The sequence below is a fragment of the Taeniopygia guttata genome, chromosome 1 (assembly GCF_048771995.1).
Source record: "Taeniopygia guttata chromosome 1, bTaeGut7.mat, whole genome shotgun sequence".
NCBI lineage: Eukaryota > Metazoa > Chordata > Aves > Passeriformes > Estrildidae > Taeniopygia > Taeniopygia guttata.
In genome coordinates, this window is record NC_133024.1 from 57,819,391 (window position 1) to 57,838,616 (window position 19,226).

General features: G+C 35.5%; 1 protein-coding gene across 3 annotated transcripts in view; it reads left to right on the plus strand.

Annotated features, from left to right (window-relative positions):
- NAA16 (N-alpha-acetyltransferase 16, NatA auxiliary subunit) overlaps window positions 1-19,226 on the plus strand; it is a 61,659-nt gene that overhangs the window by 21,326 nt on the left and 21,107 nt on the right. For 2 of the 3 annotated variants that reach the window (XM_072928557.1, XM_002196266.7), the window contains exons 6-9: window positions 1,413-1,566; window positions 3,087-3,206; window positions 5,259-5,354; window positions 8,805-8,911. In XM_072928557.1, coding sequence (XP_072784658.1) covers window positions 1,413-1,566; window positions 3,087-3,206; window positions 5,259-5,354; window positions 8,805-8,911 — 477 coding nt within the window. Of the gene's footprint in view, window positions 1-1,412; window positions 1,567-3,086; window positions 3,207-5,258; window positions 5,355-8,804; window positions 8,912-18,909; window positions 19,083-19,226 lie in introns of all 3 variants that reach the window. The other variant, XR_003960137.4, reaches the window with a different exon arrangement.

The window sequence follows — 19,226 nt, forward strand, 5'->3', positions numbered from 1 at the left end:
GCTGCTAAAAATATGCTTGAATGATATTATTTTCATAGTAATGTTCATTGTCAGATCTTTACAGTATTTTATTTAGCTATACTAGCTTTCAAACCACTTATATATAAAAGCAAGTATTTCTAAAAAATGCTCAACAATACTGTAAAAGTTGGTTCTCAGAATCTGAAGAGCACATAATCACAAATGTTAAATCCTATAGAATCAGTTTGTCCTTCAGGAAGGGCTGGAAGTAGTGGTTTAGGACAGTATTCTTAATAAGAAAGTTCCTTTCAGCCAGTGTAATGTTTTGGTTGTCTGTGTTGTTTTTTCTTAAGTAATTTGTCTTCTTAAAGACCAAGGAAAAGCTTTTTTAGGGAACAGAAAATAATAGTAAACTGTTTAGTGACCGATGTGACTTTGAAGTGTTGGTTGCTCAGGAGGAAACCAAGTATGTAGTGTCACAGGAAAAAATATCATTAACATTGTTGAAGCTCAACTGCTTCTCATCTTTTATTATGTAAAAAATCATGTTAGATTATAAGTCTCTCTCACAATTTCTTTTGGAACAGTACATTTCATATAGTTTTATTGATCTCCTGGGCATTTTCTGGGGATTGCATTTGCTCTCTAACATTCTTGCAATTGGAGTATGTTTTGTATAGTAGTGAAGAGCGTTTAGTATGAAAAGAATTACTATAACTCTGGCAAGACTTTACATTGCCTAAATCCGCCTTAGGGAGTTATCTCTGAAAGGAATAATTTTCAGTGTCACCCTGCTTCTTTTGCTTTTGTAGCACTGCAAGGTGAATGAGTCACTAGTTGTACTGTAGCCTCTGAAAAGTCCTAGGTTTGCAACTGCAGGTGGACCTAAAAATAATCCGTTGCTTGAAAAGTTCTGTATGGTTGTGCGCTGTATTTTCTGGGGGGTTGAAGTTCAGTACAGAGAACACTTGATTAGAGAGAACTAGTGTAAATGTGTAAGTTTTCTATCTGAAAAATTCCAGTTGTCAAGCCATGAATGGGTCATTCGCCTTGGAAATAGTTTGATCCGGAGCTCTGGTATACTGGAAATTATGCTGTTAGACCCCAGCTATATGCTGTAGAACTTTTGTCAAAGTTGTTGTGGAGTGCATAAGTGCTTCAGAAAGAAAATAGATTTTTGCTTTGTCTCATATAATTCAGATTTTAATTAGCTTGCCACAGTGATAGAACAAAGAGAAAGGAAGGATTTATTCTAAAATGTTAACTACAGTGGATATCCTTAAATGAATTTGATTTGATTATGAGTAATGGAAGCTTTACATCTTGAATGTTTAGATGGTGTATATAGACCTGGTTATGTTCCATAGCTTAAATCTTTTATTCTGTAATACTGCATACATTTGAGGTAAAGGTAAATGTTAACTGATATATTGTTTTCTTCCTCCCCCCAGGTTCCTCCTAATAAAATAGATTATGAATATAGTGAACTGATTTTATATCAGAATCAAGTGATGAGAGAGGCAGATCTTTTTCAGGAGTCTTTAGAACATATAGAGACATATGAAAAGCAAATATGTGATAAATTAATAGTAGAAGAAATCAAAGGTAAGTAACTTTTATTCTTCCCTTGCCCAATTTTGTTAGAAATTTTTGCTAATAGCTTTCAGACACAATAAAGCAGTGAAAGGAAGAAAATACAGCATGTAAAGTCTTTAATTTACTTGTAACAATTACTATAGGAAAGCTGGTACTAACAGATTTACAATTTTGTACACAAGTAAATAACTTTTCCTACCAAATTTGGTAGTGGATGCAGGTAGTCTATCTTGGGTTGACACAGGGATAGAGGAAATCTCAGAGATTGTTAGTATACTAGAGTAGCTTTCCGTATATCAGAACTATTATGACCTAGTTTTAATCTTATGAAGAAGAACTTCATAAAGAATACTGTTTGAAGTACAAACGCAAATTTTTCTTTTTTTTGACTGAAGTATCAAGTTCTTGTTTCCTTTTCAACCTTCCTAATGCACTTACTTACTGAAGTTGACTTTTTTGGTTAAAAATAACTCTCAGTTATTATGTGCATTTAAAGTGCTATTACTGAATTTTGAATATGTGTGAGTAATGACATGTGTTCTTCAGCTACTCCTTGCACAGTTGTTGTGGGCTGACCCAGACCAGTGGGATAAGCCCCACACAGCTGCCTACTCACTTCACCCAGCCTTGCTTGTCAAATCAGGAGGGACTAGGAAGAAAAAAGGAATAGAACTTGTGCATTGAGATTAAAATAGCTTGAGTGATGGAAAGAGAAAGGAAGGAAAATCAAACCCAGTTCCTCGACTTCTGCTGTCCCTATACACTTCCCACAGACTGATGCTCAGCTAGTCTGCAGGCAATGCTACCTAACCCAACACTCCTCCTTAATCTTTGTTGCTTAGTATGAAAGTGAACAGCATAAAGTATCTCTTCGTCCAGTTTGGATCAGCTGTCCAGGTTGTGTCCACTCCTGCCTTCTTGTCCACCCTGCTCTACTTGCAGAGCAAGTCCAGAGTGTGGACTCTGCCAAAAAATAAAAGGACAAACCTTGATAGTCTACAAGTACTGCTTATCAGTGGTGGAAATGTTGGTGTATTTATCAACATTTAGTCACAAATCCCAAAATACAGCCCAGCATAAGCTGCTGTAAAGAAAATTAACTCCCTTCAAGCTAGACCTGGTAGAACAATTTACTTAGTAGCATACCAGTGTGATTTAATGAGTTAAAAACTGATTCATTGATGTGAAAAATGTGCTTGAGTAAACAGTTTGATAAATCTGATCTAATTCTGTGATGAAGTCCTGGAAGGAGGAGTTGCTTGTTTATTTGATAGTCTCAATAGCTATTTTATATACTCAGATACAGACATTCAGGTAGCCTTTGTTTTCACAAGTGATGAATGTTCTGAACTCTGTATGTGGTTAGCTTCAAGTAGCATTTATAACAAACAGCAAATGCCTTTGGGAAAAGAAGGTTCTTTTTAAGAATCTGTGTATGCTTAAGAACAATTCTATATATCTAGTGTTGTAAACCGTACTTACAAGTGTTTTTTGATGTAATTCATAGTTGTGTACTGTGTTGTTTCTAGGAGAGATGTTACTCAAGTTAGGAAGGCTGAAAGAAGCTGGTGAAGTATACAAAGAGTTAATTGAGCGTAATGCAGAAAACTGGTATTATTATGAAGGCTTGGAAAAGGCCCTACAACCCAGTAAGTTAAGCTACACAGATACAGTGAAAATATGTATGATATAAGATACACTTAGAATTACTGTTTGATAGAGTATTGCTTTTAGATTAGAAAGTTCTACTTGGCAGAAAATTATGTACCTTCTGATTTTGAATATTATGTAGTATGTTCTTTCATTTTTAAAATGTTCACTGAAAAACTTGTATACTTGAAAATACCAACACCAAGTATTTATCTTCTTGGAATTAAGGGTGGTATTTACTAAGATGCTTATATGAAGAATATTCCTCTTCCACACGTGAACTTGGAAACCAAATGGCTATTAATTCCTGTCTAGTAGTTGATTATCAGACTGCTATCATATGCCACAACATAAAATTGTAAATTTGAAGCTTGTTTAGATGGTATCTCTTTCTAGGGCATATAGGAAATACTCAAATATCTATTTAGGATGGCCTTTTAAGATAGACCATTTGAAAAAAATAAGGTTTTTTTCCTTTTTTTTTTTTAAGTTGTCACTTTAGAAGGTAAAGGAGATAAATGTGTTAAAACCTTTGTTACTCCAATGCCAGCTCACATTTCTGCTATTGTGTTTTTCCAGAAAAAATAGCTCATTTTTCAAAAGTACAGTATTGCAACTGTTTATGCTATGTTCAGTCTTTTGCACTGATAACTTTCCAGAGTGTTTACATTTACACAGAAATGGTTTCTTTGCATTTAGTTTTTCCACTAATTAGTGAAAGTTTATTGGAATTATTCTGATGACATCATAAATCATAAGCTCACAATTATATTATTTGTAGATGTTATAGCTGCATTACATTTTGCAACCAACTTTCTTCTAGGAAATTTTGCCATTAGATCTCATGAGCTCTGAGAATACAGGTAGTGATTGGGTAGTGAAAATTATTTAATTTGTTATATATAGTCAGCGTTGTCTCAGAAATCAGACTACCCAGGAACTCAGTTATTTTCTCTGATGATACAGCAAATATGTTGACGAAAGCATGTAGTTTTTAACAAAGAACCAATCCCGTAGTTTTTGACATACTAAAATCCTATGTAGACTAAAACTGTACTAATTCTATAAAACTAATAATGCTACTTTATTTTTTAGGTGGTCTTAGGACTATTTCCTCCCCCATGGTAAGTTCTGGAGCTCCAACTTGTGACTTCAATTAGGGCTTTTATATGCTTTAGTTCCAGTCCAAACAATATTTTAGTATTACTTTTATAACTCTACATCTGTTGGAGACACTGGGTAATAGATTCCCCCCCCTTCCCCAACATCTGAGCTCAGTGACAAGATAAACTGGTTTTCTTATGAAAGGAAAACAGATATATTTAATACATATGAATTGTACCCTTTTATCTGTACATTCAGTTTTAAATTGTTTGAATTTAATATTTAAGCAAAATCGATTTTATTTATATAAAAAATGGCATTTTAAAGCAAAAGATGAGTGTTATTTAAATGCTAACCACATTGGAGCTCCAAAGCATATTATGGGGGAAAGGGGAGGAGTGGGCAGAAAATCAAGTAGCTTTATTTTTGTTAAACATGAAGGTATAGTTTTGGTGCTCAGTACTTACTGGCAGTATTGTACCCTGGTTTTGCTGTCACCAGAGGACCCATAATAGAGGGATACTTGTATAGTGTGCTATCTGTATGCCTGTGGTCTAGAAATACAACATGTTTCTCTGAATGCTAAGTGTGTCTGAAATGAATGCATAGTGAAAAAAGGTTAATTGAAGCTATGAATGTAATACAATGTATGAATGGGTCTGAACAGCACTGAACTGAAAGAAACCAAACTCCAGCTCTGTGTGATTGAATGCACAAGGTAATGGTCATGTTTACAGTTTATCCTTAGAGTGATTAATGCTGGTAGCTGTATATCGTATATACAGTGTGTTCTCAGTACAGTTTTTGTTCATTATTAACTGGAAAAAGTAGCATGAACTGTTTAAATTGCTCCCAATCCACACAAGGAGTCTAGATCAATTTAAAGTCATTTAAAAGAATAGGTTTTTATGTCTGTTACTTACATCTATTGTATTTGCTGATAATAGGCACTTTAGAAGAGAGGCTTCAGATTTATGAAGAAGTTAGTAAAAGACATCCCAGAGCAGTTTCACCTAGAAGATTACCTTTAAACTTTGTTTCAGGTAACAAGTTGCATATCTGTCTGTAATAGTTTTTTTCCTATTTTTTTTCTGCAGTTTTCATCAGGCTGTTTAATATGTATTTAAAACCTACTTTGCATTCAATACCTACTTGAACATGTAGACAAATCAAATGTATGCATTTCTCTTGGATTAGACATAATTCTTTTATGTTTTAGGAGTTGAAAGAAAAGCTTCATACACTTAAATATGATTATATGAGCTATGTAAAATTTGTGTTGATAAAACTACAGTATAGAATGATATGTAGATTGTAGGAATTTCTATACATAATTTTTCTGCAAGTTAAGAACCATGAGTTAAAATGTAGGGTATAGTACACTTTAATTCAATGCATAATATGCATATTTTTGCAATAAAAATGTACACCTACTTTCTTGTAGAGCCATTAGAATTTAATTTGACAACAAAGACTGCCTTTGTGCTGCTAATTTGATAAGAAAAGTAACAAAAATACCTGCAGTGTAATGTAGCCCAAATTATTTCATTTTATAGCAAAGTTCTTTGTAACTTTGCTGCTTCAAAATTTGTTTTGAAATATGGTGCACAAATACGTCAGTTTTGGAAGGAAAATGTGTACATGTTAAAATAGAAAGCTGAACTCTTCTAAAGCAGAAGGAAGGAGGCTAAATTAAATGGTAAATGCTATAAAAATATATAGTTAGTGTCTAGCTGCTGAAATTCCAGTAGAAGACTTTTGGAAAGTATGTAAGGTAGATATCAAGTACATAAGCTTGAGGTCAACTGCAAATTCCCAACATACCTCCTCATGCTTTTAAATTTTTAAGGTTAGTTTATAGTTTAGCTCATTTGCTGAGCACCACATTGTTGGTACCTTTAAATGTTCCAGAGCATCTAGTCCACTTCCCTGTTGTTTCCCATGTGCCTGAATGTGCATACACATTTCCTGCATAAAATTAAAAGATTTTAACTGCTTCATAACAAGTTGCCACTTGTGCCTTTTATCGTCCTATATCCTTCAGTTTATTTGAAGATACAGGGGCAAATTTTAAGGCATTTCAGCTATTTTTGAAAAGTTGGGTGATGAGTAATGAATTTTTTTTTTTAATGTAATAAAACTGTAATGGTAACACAGCAAACAAAATAACCTGCAAAACACTTTCCTATATCTTTATTAATAGTGTGTTTTGCTGTTGACTTCATTTCACTGTGTGTTTTTCTCTAGGTGGCCTTACACCTGACAGTGTAGTTTCACAGCTTATGTTTGTTTAAGTAGAAATAATGTATAGTAACAAGAATTAGTTGCTCATGCTGTAACAATAGGGTAAATGAAAGCAAAATCCATTATTAGATTGGACAAGAAAAATATCTTGGCTACTTTCTGTAGCATTTTATAACAAATCAGAATTTTTTCAAAATTAAAATGTTTTTCTGCTAACTTATTTAGCCTGTCAGACATGAATGTATAAGACTGTTTTTGATCCTGTAGAGATTTATCTATTTAATAAATGATTTTATGTGTTTACAAGTACAGGAGACAAGAATTTCTTTTGGTTGAAATTTTATAGTGAGAATGTGAAGGTGTAGAAAGGAACACCTTTGCAGAAAAATGTTGGCAAGTTTCAAGACGGCAAACTTCTGGTTAAATGCAGTTACTGTTCTAGTGTGGTCACTGACCAATTACAGCTGTCACTGTTTGATTCAGAATTAAATTGCTCTTAAAAAATCAAATACTCTAAAATCCAGGCTTATGCTAAAAGGATAAGTTCTCGTCCAGACCTTGCTGTGCATTGAATCCTAACCTTGTATTTGAAACAAATCAGCTCCTTGATCGAGCTGGAAACCACCTTTATGGAGGAAGGCTGTTACCATCAATTTTACTGATCAAGTGTGTGTGCATGCATTTTTATATTTGTTTATGGTCTTGTGGTAAGGTGTGTGCCTCAGACTAAATTGTAACTGCTTCTTGTCATAGGTGGGTGCCCAGCTGTGTGCCTTTTAATTTTTTTTACTTTGTTTTAAAACTGTTGTTTTCTGTAAGTAAATAGGTATTTAATGGACACTTGAATCTTGCTTTCCTAAATTCTAAATTATGATTCTTCCAGCAAGATAAAAAATTAGAAGAATTCAGCAGGAGAAACTGAGATGGATTTTTTTTCTTTATAAAGGGGAGTTTCTGTACAGTGAGACAACACATTTTAATTATTCCATCTGTAAAAAAGCATGTGCTTACAGTCCAGTTATATATATACAGCATCTATATACAGTTTGATTTAGTACAGCAAGGTGAGAACATGAAGTACTTTCATTAGTCTCAGTATTAGCAGCACTGCTGATAACAGTAAGTGTATGACAATTGAGAATTTATAGACGTAAATGAAAATGTTGTATACAAAGCAGTAGTGTCTGCATTTTCTGCATATCTAAAAAAAACTGTTAATGAAATTTTAATGTGTTCTTATTGAGGTTAAGTTTATTTCAACAGTTTTGTCAGTTTTATGGGTGAATCTTAGTATTACATGAAGTGTGGTACTTCCTTGTTGAGATAGTTAGAGTAAGTCCACAACAGAGGAGGCACTGAAGTGTGGAAAAAGTTCATCCCTATGCAAAGTAAACAAAGTCAATAAAAATAATAGAAAAACCCCCAACCAAACAACAACAACCACTTCTTCCAGGCCCCCCCACCCTGAAAGTAAACAATCACTTTCATCATAGGAAAAAACAATGAAAACTAGCTATTTTCCTGGCTCGATGTCTTCTGTTTGAAGTACTGCTTTTTCTTTTTTTTTTAACATAATTTCTCAGAAAGGTAGTACTTACTGCAAATATTGTAATTTTTAACTGAAAATCTAATTGGATCAGATTTTTAGCTTCCTGAAGTATATTTTGATACTGGTGATTCTGATATGGAGCTTATGTTTCTGAAACAATAAGTCTTGTTTCTAATTCCAGAAACAATCATATCACAAGTCATGGCCTACTAATAAAAATAGGACTAGAAAAGTAGCAAAGGATTAATTTCATCCATCCTTTTTCCTCAAATCAGGATACTTTATATCTCCACTACTCCTAACACATATTTGGCTAACTTACTCATGAAAACGTCCAATTATTTGCTCCATTGCTATTCTTAATATTATAGGGTGTTTTCAGTGTTTGTTTAAATAGCTTTTGCTACATCCTCTGTAGTCAGCACTTAATATTTTCTCTTTCTAATAGACTGCAGGTTTGAGAACTGTTACCATGTCGGCCAGCAAACTCCTAAACACTAGCAACTTAAGCATTTTAATCTGATTTTTTTTTTTTTTAAATCTGGAACATATTTGTGTCTTATTAGTAACAGGAAAGACTAAAGCCCTCAATTGCAGTTTCTCAGTTCCTCTGTTATCTAGAGTTGCACAGCAGTTAGTGCGTATATTTATATAACACTTGCAATCACTGACATATAACCAAACACACTTTTGTTCCTAGGTGAAAAATTTAGAGAACTAACGGATAAGTTCCTGAGGGTTAACTTCAGTAAAGGCTGCCCACCATTGTTTACCACTTTGAAATCTTTATATTACAATCCAGAAAAGGTAAAATTTAGTATTTATTTGGTTTTAATGAAGTCTTCTGTATTGAATTGCTAATAGACTATCAAAGCGTTTTTGTAACTTTCCCTGTAAACTACCAGTTAGAGTGTTGAACATTTTTTCCCTAATGTGTTATTTTGTCATATGTGAATGATCATTTGATGTTAAAATTCTTGAAGTCAGATTGGTGCAGAGTGCACTTAGGTTCTTGAAAAATTCAAGATGATCGTTAACTTTGTGTGCTTTGAGTGCAAGTGTTACAGAATTCTTTCAACTTATGGTTTATGATGTCACCAGAAGTAGTGCTTTTAAAATAACAGGTGGCTATTGTTCTATGTACATTTCTGAATTGCATGACTACATTAGTCAAAGGCTTGTTTCCTTTTTCAGTCTTTTGCTGAAACTCAGTGTATAATTTTTGTACTTCTATACTCTGTTTTGGTGGAATTGTGTCACAAAAGAACTGTTGTTTCAAATGTAATTCTTCCTTCCAAACTTGACAGCAAGGTATACCAAAAAAAATTTTTTTTTAAACAAAAGTATGTTACTAAAGTGTGTAGGAAACAGAATAATTAAGATCAGTCTCTTCCGATACATCTCTTCAGATCTTTGCTACAAACTTCATAGGTATTCTAATCCATTCATGAGTAGGCAAAAAGAGGGGTTTGTATATGAAGAAACCCTAAATACATGATGCAGCTTTTCAACCGGAAGTGACCACTCCGTTATTTGGACTAAAATTTTTATTCTTTTGAAGAGTTTCTTTCCTAGTGTTCTACCATGAAATTTTCAATACACTTCTGTAATCTCTACTTTTTCCATGGTTGACATAATTTTAGTAAACTCTGGTATCGTGTTGTTGTGGTTTAACCTCAACTGGCAACTTAAGTACCATGCAGCTGCTTGCTCACTCCACCCTGCCTGATGGGGGAGTAGAATCAGAAACACCTAAACCTTGTGGGTTGAGATAAGGACACTTCAATGTTGAATCCAAATAAACTATAATAATACTAATAATTGTAATGAAAAAGGGAGAGGGAAGAATAAAATTCGAGAGAAACAAATGATGCATGGAATAATTGCTCTCCATTCACTGACCAGTGCCCTGCCTATCCCTGAGCAGTGATTGACAGCTCACAGCCAACTCTCCTCATTTATATACTGGCCATGACACTGTATGGTATGGAATATCCTTTTGGCTACTTTAGGTCATCTGTCCTGGTCATGCTCCTTCTTGGCTTCTTGTGCCCCTTCTGCCTCCCAGACCATGGGAACCTGGACAGTCCTCACCTCAGTGTAAGCATACCTTAGAAACAACTAAAACATCAGTGTCTTATCAGCGTTGTACTCGTGCTGTAAGTTCCAAACACAGCACTGTGCTGGCTACTAAGAAGCAAATTAACTCTATCCCAGCTGAAAACAAGATACTTGTATAGTACTGGCTTTTCTACAGTGCCTATTGCTAATGCACACTTATCAGTGTAAATGAAATGCAAGCGAAATTTTTTATGTTGTCGTGCACGGGGTATCTAGATAGAAGCGCAGTCAATGTTAGGGAACTCTAACCTCTGCTATTTGAAGTGTGAAGAATCTGGATGTTGAAAGATACGTATAAACTCATTCAGCATCTGAAAAGATTTCTTGCACTTAATTTTTGACATGATGGGTAAAAAAAGAGGGCTGCTATATTTTGAGGCAGACTTACACAGAAAAGTTCCTTTCTGGTAGTCATCTTCATTATACCAAATCAGTGTTGCTCAAAACTGTCAGCTTAATCCTAAAAAGTAATTAAAATCAAGAGCTTCACCTTTTCCAAATGTGCTTGGGATTCATTTGTGCTGATGACTTCTGCAAAAGCATTTTTGTCATATTTCAAATAATTTCGTTACCAAAGCAGGCTGTGTTTTACATTTTACTTGGTTGGGTTTACTTATAGCTATAGTGTGACAGAGGAATCTTTGAAACTAAGAGAAACTTCAATTTTAGTCCCTGACAGTTAATTTTAGAATTACTAAAATTTAGGGGTTGAGGGCAGAAAATTGTAACAAACTCATGTGTGCTATATCTTCAGGAAAATATTCTGGGTTTTTTTATTTAATGTGTCTAAGTTGGAGCCTAATGTTAGCTTCTCACATAAATTATTTGTATGGTTTGACTGAAAGAGGATTGTAGTCAGTATTGTTATGCCTTCTAGAAAATACCTAGCAAAATTCTGATTTCCCTACCAGTTGGGCAGGAAGTTACCCCTGTGTTTCTTTGTAAACAAGTGCAGTTTGGTGCAGTCAACTGCAGTTGGATTTTGAAGTGGTGGGTCTGTGACCTTTCATGAACAGCAAAGAGAAAAGGGTGGTTGTATAGAAGAGCAACATTTATCAGATATGTTCAGGAAAATGTTATTTATTATCTAATTGCTGTAAGATGGTACTCAGCCTTTTGAATGTGCTAGGTAGGCTTCTTCCCAAGGTGTATTACATGAGCACTTTGTATCTATGAAACTAACACTGAGGAAGCTTTCCCAGCTGCTTCTGGAAAGAATTAATGAATGCCCCACCAAAAATAAAACTGAAATCCCTGCAACGCCAACTGTGCATGGCATGTTATTTTTCAGCTACTGAATTGGAATTTGTTTACGTTCGTGTGCAAATATTGGTGTAATGAAGGGTGTGGATTGCAACTTGCTCTTCATCATTTCATAAAAGAATGAGCTTTGCTTTGATTAAGTAGGGAAGGTGGTTTTAATCTTCCTTCACAGTGCAAGTAGAAGTGTTTAAGATCCTTTGGGTAAAGTCTCAGAAGGGTGCTGTAAGTAGGAAATGTAATGCTGTTTGTTTCATTAAAACCGTAATATTAAGGTTATTGCTGGAAGAAACTTTCAGCAGCCAAAGACATGAGTATCTGAAATATGTTCAATAAAAAAGACTGCCAAAAAGCAACAAAGCTCTATGTATACTCAAAGACTTGTTTTGAGTAAATAATTCCTTGATAAATAAATTTCTAATGAGGTAAAATATGCTTCATATTGCATTATGCAATCTATGCCTTTCCTGCAATACTGGAGCAGAAAAAAGCATGTGTGTTGGCCTTGTGTTCAGTTTGTGATGTGCAGAAGCTTATATTTGACTGCACAATTGGGTTGAAAAGGAAGCTTCAAGATTTGGTGACTGTGAAATTTGGATGCTTGAGAAAGTAACAGAGATGGTGTGGTGAAACCTGGGACAAGTGGTGCTGGATTTCATCATTCCCAGCAATATTGTTGCCTCTTAGGAGGAAATTGCTAACCCACTGATGGTTGTGTTAAAGCAGACTTTAAAAGAACTACAGAACCTGATGTGTAGAAGGTATTAAGCTGGCATTGCTGTAAATTAATGTGCATGCTATTGCAGCAAGAGCTGGTTTCAGACTTTGTAGTCCATTACTGGTTGCAAATCAGTGATCTGACTTATGTTTTGCTCCATAGTTTTAGAAGTGTGTTATACAAGACATGGTTTAATCCTTCAAAGCTCTTCAGACGAGGTTGTGGTTTCTTCAGGTTTTGTGCTGTTATGCTGTGGCAATAAAGTAGCATGTGAACTGGTTTGCTTTTTTTACTGATTCTTCTTTGTCAAGCCACCTGGACTGGAGGAGAGATAAGTAGTTCAGGCTGAAGGGTGAGAAGCCATAAGAAAAGCAGCTAACAATTGTCTTTAGCCTAGAAACTGTACTGTCATTTTAATTTGATCAATGTATTGTGCTGTGGATAGAACTTTTAATTATAAGAATACTGCAAATAATATAAAATACAAAAAATATAAAAATATTTTTGAAAATTATGCCTGCTGCTCAGTATCCTGAGTGCAGTTCTATACCATGCTGTAGCATAAAATTACTGTAATATTGGAATAAGGAGAGGGGCATTGAATTGCAGGATGAACTGTTGGACACAGGCCATTTGAGTCAATATTGTCTTTTTTTTTTTTTTGTAATATTGGCAATTGATTTTGTACAGGTTGTGTGCATGAAAAAGGAGTAAAAGGAGTTTGGATGTAAAGAGTTCAAGTTATTTCTCAAGTGATAATTGTTACTGTGCTCCCTGTTTGTAGATACCAAAGGCATGCACTAATCACTTCCTGACTGGCTGTACTGGTACACAGCCAGATTCCATGTCTTTCCAACTGAAGGCAAGGTCAATTGGAGGATGATAGAGACTGCTGGACTCAGTCTTAAACTATTTTCCAGTGTCTCATTCAAAGGAAGTTTATAATATCATATAGACTGTGTTCGGTGGTACATCATTGCTGATACTCAGTCACAGATTACTTTTTATCTGCAAAATACTAGATAAATCATTTGATGGAACACTGTCTTGATGGCTTTGTGTTTAAAAAAAAAAATACTTGAAGTATAATGGTCAGCACTACCAGTTTGTTTCAGATGATTCAGTTTGTTTCAGATGATTCTTGAAGTAACCACTGTACGTTGTGAAGAAATTAGCTATGCTTTCCTTCTATTCATTATATGGCAGCCTGAGGCTTTCTAAACATGAAAACCCTTGGTTATAATAAAGTAGTGTAAATCAATCTGGTTACATAAAGGCAAAGTTCACAAATGTAAAAAGCATTGCCCCAGATTCTACTCACCCATGAGATTTGGCGAAAGGAAATGGCTGATCTGAAGATGAGCTGAGAGCTTCCTCTACAGGTTGATAGTGTTAAACAACTTGCATTCTGAGCTTGATATTAATATTTCTCACCTAATCTTGAGTTTGGTCAACTTCTCAAATACCAGCCTTTGCCTGTTTGTACAATTCCCCTTGAAACACGTTCTTGGTTCTGGCTATTGTTTAAGCATTCCTGGGGGAACACTGTGAATGTCTTACTGCTCTAGAAAACTCTAAGTTCTCTCCGAGAAACAAACATTCCATGTTTGTTTCTCAGACCTTTTCTCCCCATATTAACTTCATTTGGATAATTTCTATCAAAAAATTGAAGAATTCTGGGGTAAGAGTTGCCTGTAAAGGCAAAACACTCTGTGATAAACAACGTCATGGTGGTGTTGATACCAAGTCTGCAGTTTAAACTTTACTCTTCATGTATTGCATCTATGACTTTAATTGGTAGATACAAGCACATGCCTCATCTTCTTGGGAGGGGTACCTGTCCCAAGCAGGTACTTAAGTTTCTTTTACCTTCTCAACTGGCATCTTCATATCTGCTAGCACCAAGACAAACATTGGATATGGTGATATTTATCTTTTCATCTTCTAGGACACTTTTGCTCCTCTGATAGGACACTTTTAAAATCGGGAGACTCAAGGCACCTGCATACATTCTGTAATTGACTGCATATAACACAACAGCAGTGCATTGCTCAGCTGATGCCTAGTTGGTGCATGTAATGCTGTCTTGATGATACCTGTGTTTATACTTTTACATGTACAAGACTGGATTCCTGTTACATATCAAGGAGAAACAGAAGATACCAATTGTCAGTGACTTCATTGACATCTTTGCTGTTATGCTAAAAAAAACCCCAAACAAATAAAAATACAACTTCACACTTCATGAGACAGAATCTAGTAAAATTTAAAGCACCTTCCATGATACTGTTTTTTGTCATCTACTCTAACAAGATTCTCATTTCAAGCTCAACACTTCTGGTACTCTTCTAAGAGTTGCTGATGAAGTATCAATTTTAGTATATCAAGACAGCAGAGAACGTACATCTCTTTTGTGATTTTTGAGAGTATGTGGGTGTCACTTTAATTGCTTTCTTAAATACATGTATCTTGGTACTGGAGGACAGAATGTCTAAACATATTGTATATGCACATCAAACTTGATTGGGATGCATCTCCAACTCTTACCAGAGCTAAACAATGTAATTGCACTTCTACTCAGTCTTTGAGAGATCATTGTGATGGGTGGAGTTTGCTAAGGTCTGGAGGAGAGTGAATGTCTCCTGTTTTCAATACAAAAAGGAGGATCTGAGGCCAATCAGGTTGATCTCAATCTTTGTGAAGCTGATAAGGCAAATAATCCTGGAAACCATTACCAAAAGACAGTAGGTAGGATCGATTTACGAAGGGGAATTCATGCCTGATTAACTTTATAGCCTTCTGTAACAAAATTATTCTCAGCATACAGGGGAACAGCAGTTGGTCCTGTGTATTAGCAAGGCTTTTGGCACCATCTGTGATAACACAGACAGCATGTTGAAGAACACCTTAGTAGACAGTAATTTTTACTGAAAACTGAGTGAACTGCCAGGCTTAGTGTTGTCATCTGCTGCATGAACTCCAGCTGGTGTCCCCAAGTAGGTAACACTGGGGCCATTAGTGAGGATCATCTTTGTGTAGTTACTTAGTTCAGCCTGGCAAAGAGAAGGCTTAGATGGAATGTTGTGTGTGTAACTAACTGAAGACAAGAATGAAAAAAGACAAGGCAGATGCTTCCATTGGTGCTCAGAGACAAGATATTATATGCACAAATTAAAATACCGGAGAATATTTGAGCAAAAGAAAAGACAAAATTGTCATAGAGGTTGTCAAACATAAGAACAGGTTGTTGAGAGGAAGTGAAGTTGCTGTCTTGGAGAGGGTCAAAATGTGACTGGTCAGGGCCAGGAGTAGTCTGCTTCAGCTGTCCATGTTCTGTAACAAGGGGTTGGACTAGGCAGTCTATAGAGGTCTCTTCAAACCTTCACGATTTTTAATCTTCTTACTGTGTTTCACCTGCAAGTCCAGGACCAGCTTGTCGCCATTTACTTGCCAACAGGCAAGCTTGTCTGAACTGCTACTACAGTGCCAGGGCAAGTGCATTTTATGTAAGTAAATGACAGCACTGAGAGACTACAGCAAACGGTGCAGAAAGGCACAGTCAAGACTGACATGCAGATATGCATGAATGCCTGTATACAGAAGCACTGAGATCCCTAATCCACATACGGTAATTTGGAATCTCCAGTTGTGATTTTATATCCATTTGCAAGCAGAGCCCTAATCACTTCCTAGAATTTCTTGCTTCAGGTTTTTCACAAAGGGAAAAAACTTGTCACAGAATCTGCCTTCTAGAAATGGATTATCTTCAAAACACAGCTGAGTAACTGCAGACCCACAGTACGTTTATATTAAATGTGAGTAGATGCCTGGTTCACCACAGGTCATATGAAGCATGTGAAACTGATGCTTCAGGGTAGGCCAAAGAACAGGTGCAGTGAGTGCACATTGAAGAGTGCAGTGGAGTTAGGCTGAGGATGTGATGATGATTGTTTTTGTACGGTCCTTCATCAGCCTTGATTTTGGAGCTCTAAAAGTGGCACATATGGTATCTGTCTTTATTTCTGCAAAATTTCACAGTGCAAATTCTAATAGAAAGTGTTGTACATTTGGTATTTTGTCAGTGATCATCTGCTTGTAGTCTCAATTAAAGAAAAAGAGCTGTGTAAAGAATATTTCTACCTTAGAAATCAGCAATCATTTGGCCAGGCTGTTGATACAGATGCTCACTAAAGATGAGGTTGCCCCCATTTAGATGATGAAGGAAAAGTGGAGGACAAAATACTAATAAAAGATTAATAAAGTCATAATTGCATCGAGATTAATTTCTCAGGTTGGATAGCTCATGTTCACTTTGAGTAGGTTTCTGCTGATGGAGTCAGTTTCTTTTAGCAAACCTGCTGCTGTTGAGAACAATATGCAGCAGGGACTGTTGGTGTGGCACTGGTGGGGTCAGGGTGCTGTTGCCCCTACCCTTGATGGTGCTGTGTAAGTGCACAGCTGTTGGGAGGTGCTCAGTGGCGCGGTTGTCTAAGGCTTGACAGATGTTGTATGAAGGTTATAAATGAGGTGCTTGCTTTGGAGATCAGGACTTCAATTTTTAATAACTGATAGGTTACCCATATTTGCTATTCCCAGTACCTGGTGCCCTACGGTGATATACAGTGACAACTACGACGTCATATTTTTAAGGAGAAGATGGCCTTTAGCCCAAAAAATAGCTTGTTTTATGGGAGGTGATAACACAAGTCCCATGAGCTGTCATCCTCATCTTGGAGTTTTAATATATAGAAGTTCTTCTCCAGGAAAGTTCTTTCTCTTTCTATACAGTGTATTTTGAAAGGGAGAATAAAAGACACAGAATTTATAGGACTTCAGCAGATTATGTTCTTAGGGAGCCGATTTATGAGTCTCATGCAATTCAGAATGGATTATCTAAGAGCCCTGACTTGCAGACAAAGTACTTCACATTCCCAGTTGTCTGTTCCACCCTGCCATTTTTGCTGAAAGGACAGCGTAGGTGTTTGAGTACCAGTGTCTGAGTCTGTACAGCTTTAAATTTGTACTCAGTCTTTTTCTTTGTATGTTGTGCTAATAAGCTAAAAGTGGAGTTGCTCAACAAAGTGTTTCTGCAAAGCCAAACTTGAAAAGATATATGGATTAAAGATGTGAAAATAAAAAACATTAGCTGTCCTAATTTGCAGAGTCCACAGACATGATTTAGAAAAAAAATCTGAGAGGTGCTTGTGCATAGTGGGCCCAATTATGATCATGTGTTTTGAAGAATTGTAGTTATTTATGAAAAGAAGTAGTTTCTTAAGAACATTGATGACATGTAGTTCTGATATTGCCACTAGAGATTTATTCACTTGATATTCTTTGTCTTGCCATAAGATACTAAGTTTTTTGCATCATCAATTCATAAACATACTTAGAGGTAACATGTATTTTAAAGTGAATTTCTGGTCTTTGTGACTTTTAACCAAAGACTATGTAGTAAGAATTGTAGGCAGCTGATTCCAGTAAACTAATTCTATGCAGGAGAGATACATGGGAGGATAGCAGCGAGGCTATAATAAAAAACTTCAACATAAAGAAACTTAGGTTGTGTTTTGGGGGTTTTATTAACAAGATAACTATATATTGATATTTTTAAAAGCTCTGTTTTAAGTAACATTTCAAAGTTGTAGAGGAAAGCAGGTTTTTCTTGCTTATAGTTGATATTTCTGTAATGGTATGAACAATTTAATTTTCATCATTTGTTAAGACTTTTTGGAATAATTACCTAAACTACTACTGTGTGAATGAAAGGTTTTGAAAAGTGACTGTATATATGGTGTTTTTTGTATGCTGAGAAACATGGAGCGTTTACAAGGAAGATGTCTCAACACAATATAGTCTGTGTGTAAATTTAAGTACTGTGATATGGGTATCTAAGTCTCCTGTGCAGGCTAAGAGATTTACTATCTAGCTACTGGGCTTTTCTTTTATGCTACAAGTGGTTTCATAGCTTTTACGCTTTGCTTTATGCTCTAGTATCTGAAGTTTGTTATTATAAAAATATTGATATCAGCAAAGTATAGCCATTTTTCTAGAGTATTTCCTTGAGTTATGCAAAACTTTAGATTTAAAGCCTACTGTATAGCATGGAGGATTTTAAGATCTTTTTATCAGTTTTTTTTAGCTTCTAATTAGCAAGAGTACTTGGCTAAATGACATCCTGATATCTGTTATAAATGACATTTATACTGATATCTTTCTGCTTGAATAAAATTTGCATAGTTGGTATAATTCTTATGTCAGAATAAGCTGTAGGCTTTGTATGTTTGAGAAGCAAAAACTAGGATTTAGGAGTGCCACTTTATTATTATGAGTTTTGTTGTTTACGCAAAGTTACTGCCAGGGTGAATATAACTGTGCCTCTTGGTCGAATGTTTCTGCTGGAAGCTAATAAACTGAAGTATAAGCAATTTCATGAGATAAAGTAATTTTCACATTCTATAAGCTACAGTCCAGCTGTATTAGAAATACCTGTGAAGAGCCTCATTTGTTACTCTTCCTCACAAGAAATGGATCTTGAAGTGCTACCCTCACCTCTTCCCCAGGAAATTCTCTTTGTACTTGATCAATGCTCAGAAGTCCTCTTTGGTTTCCCATACATGCTGGTCTCTGTATCCATGAGATAAAAATCCAAAGAGTGAAGATCTTCAATTAGTCAACATCAAGGTTTACGTCGATTGTGTTGCAGGTGCATTGGTTGATTCCATTGAAGCTCGACATTAATGCACATGTGCCCTTTTTCTGAGTATCTAAAATCATGGAGACTGTGAGGAAATACTGGATGAGAGAAAATGTCTGGCTGGAAGAAACATCAGAAACAACAGTCTCAAAAAAAAGGTGTAAGACTGTCTACACAGGAAGGTAGGCTGTCTTCAGTGCAGATCTTTCTTTAACCTTTCTGGAAAGAAGGCATATTTCTTCCTTAATGTGGAAAGCTAAAGCAATATAAAGCAAGTTGCCACTGTTGGTTGATTTTTATTTTTAAAACTTTTTTAGTTAGATGTT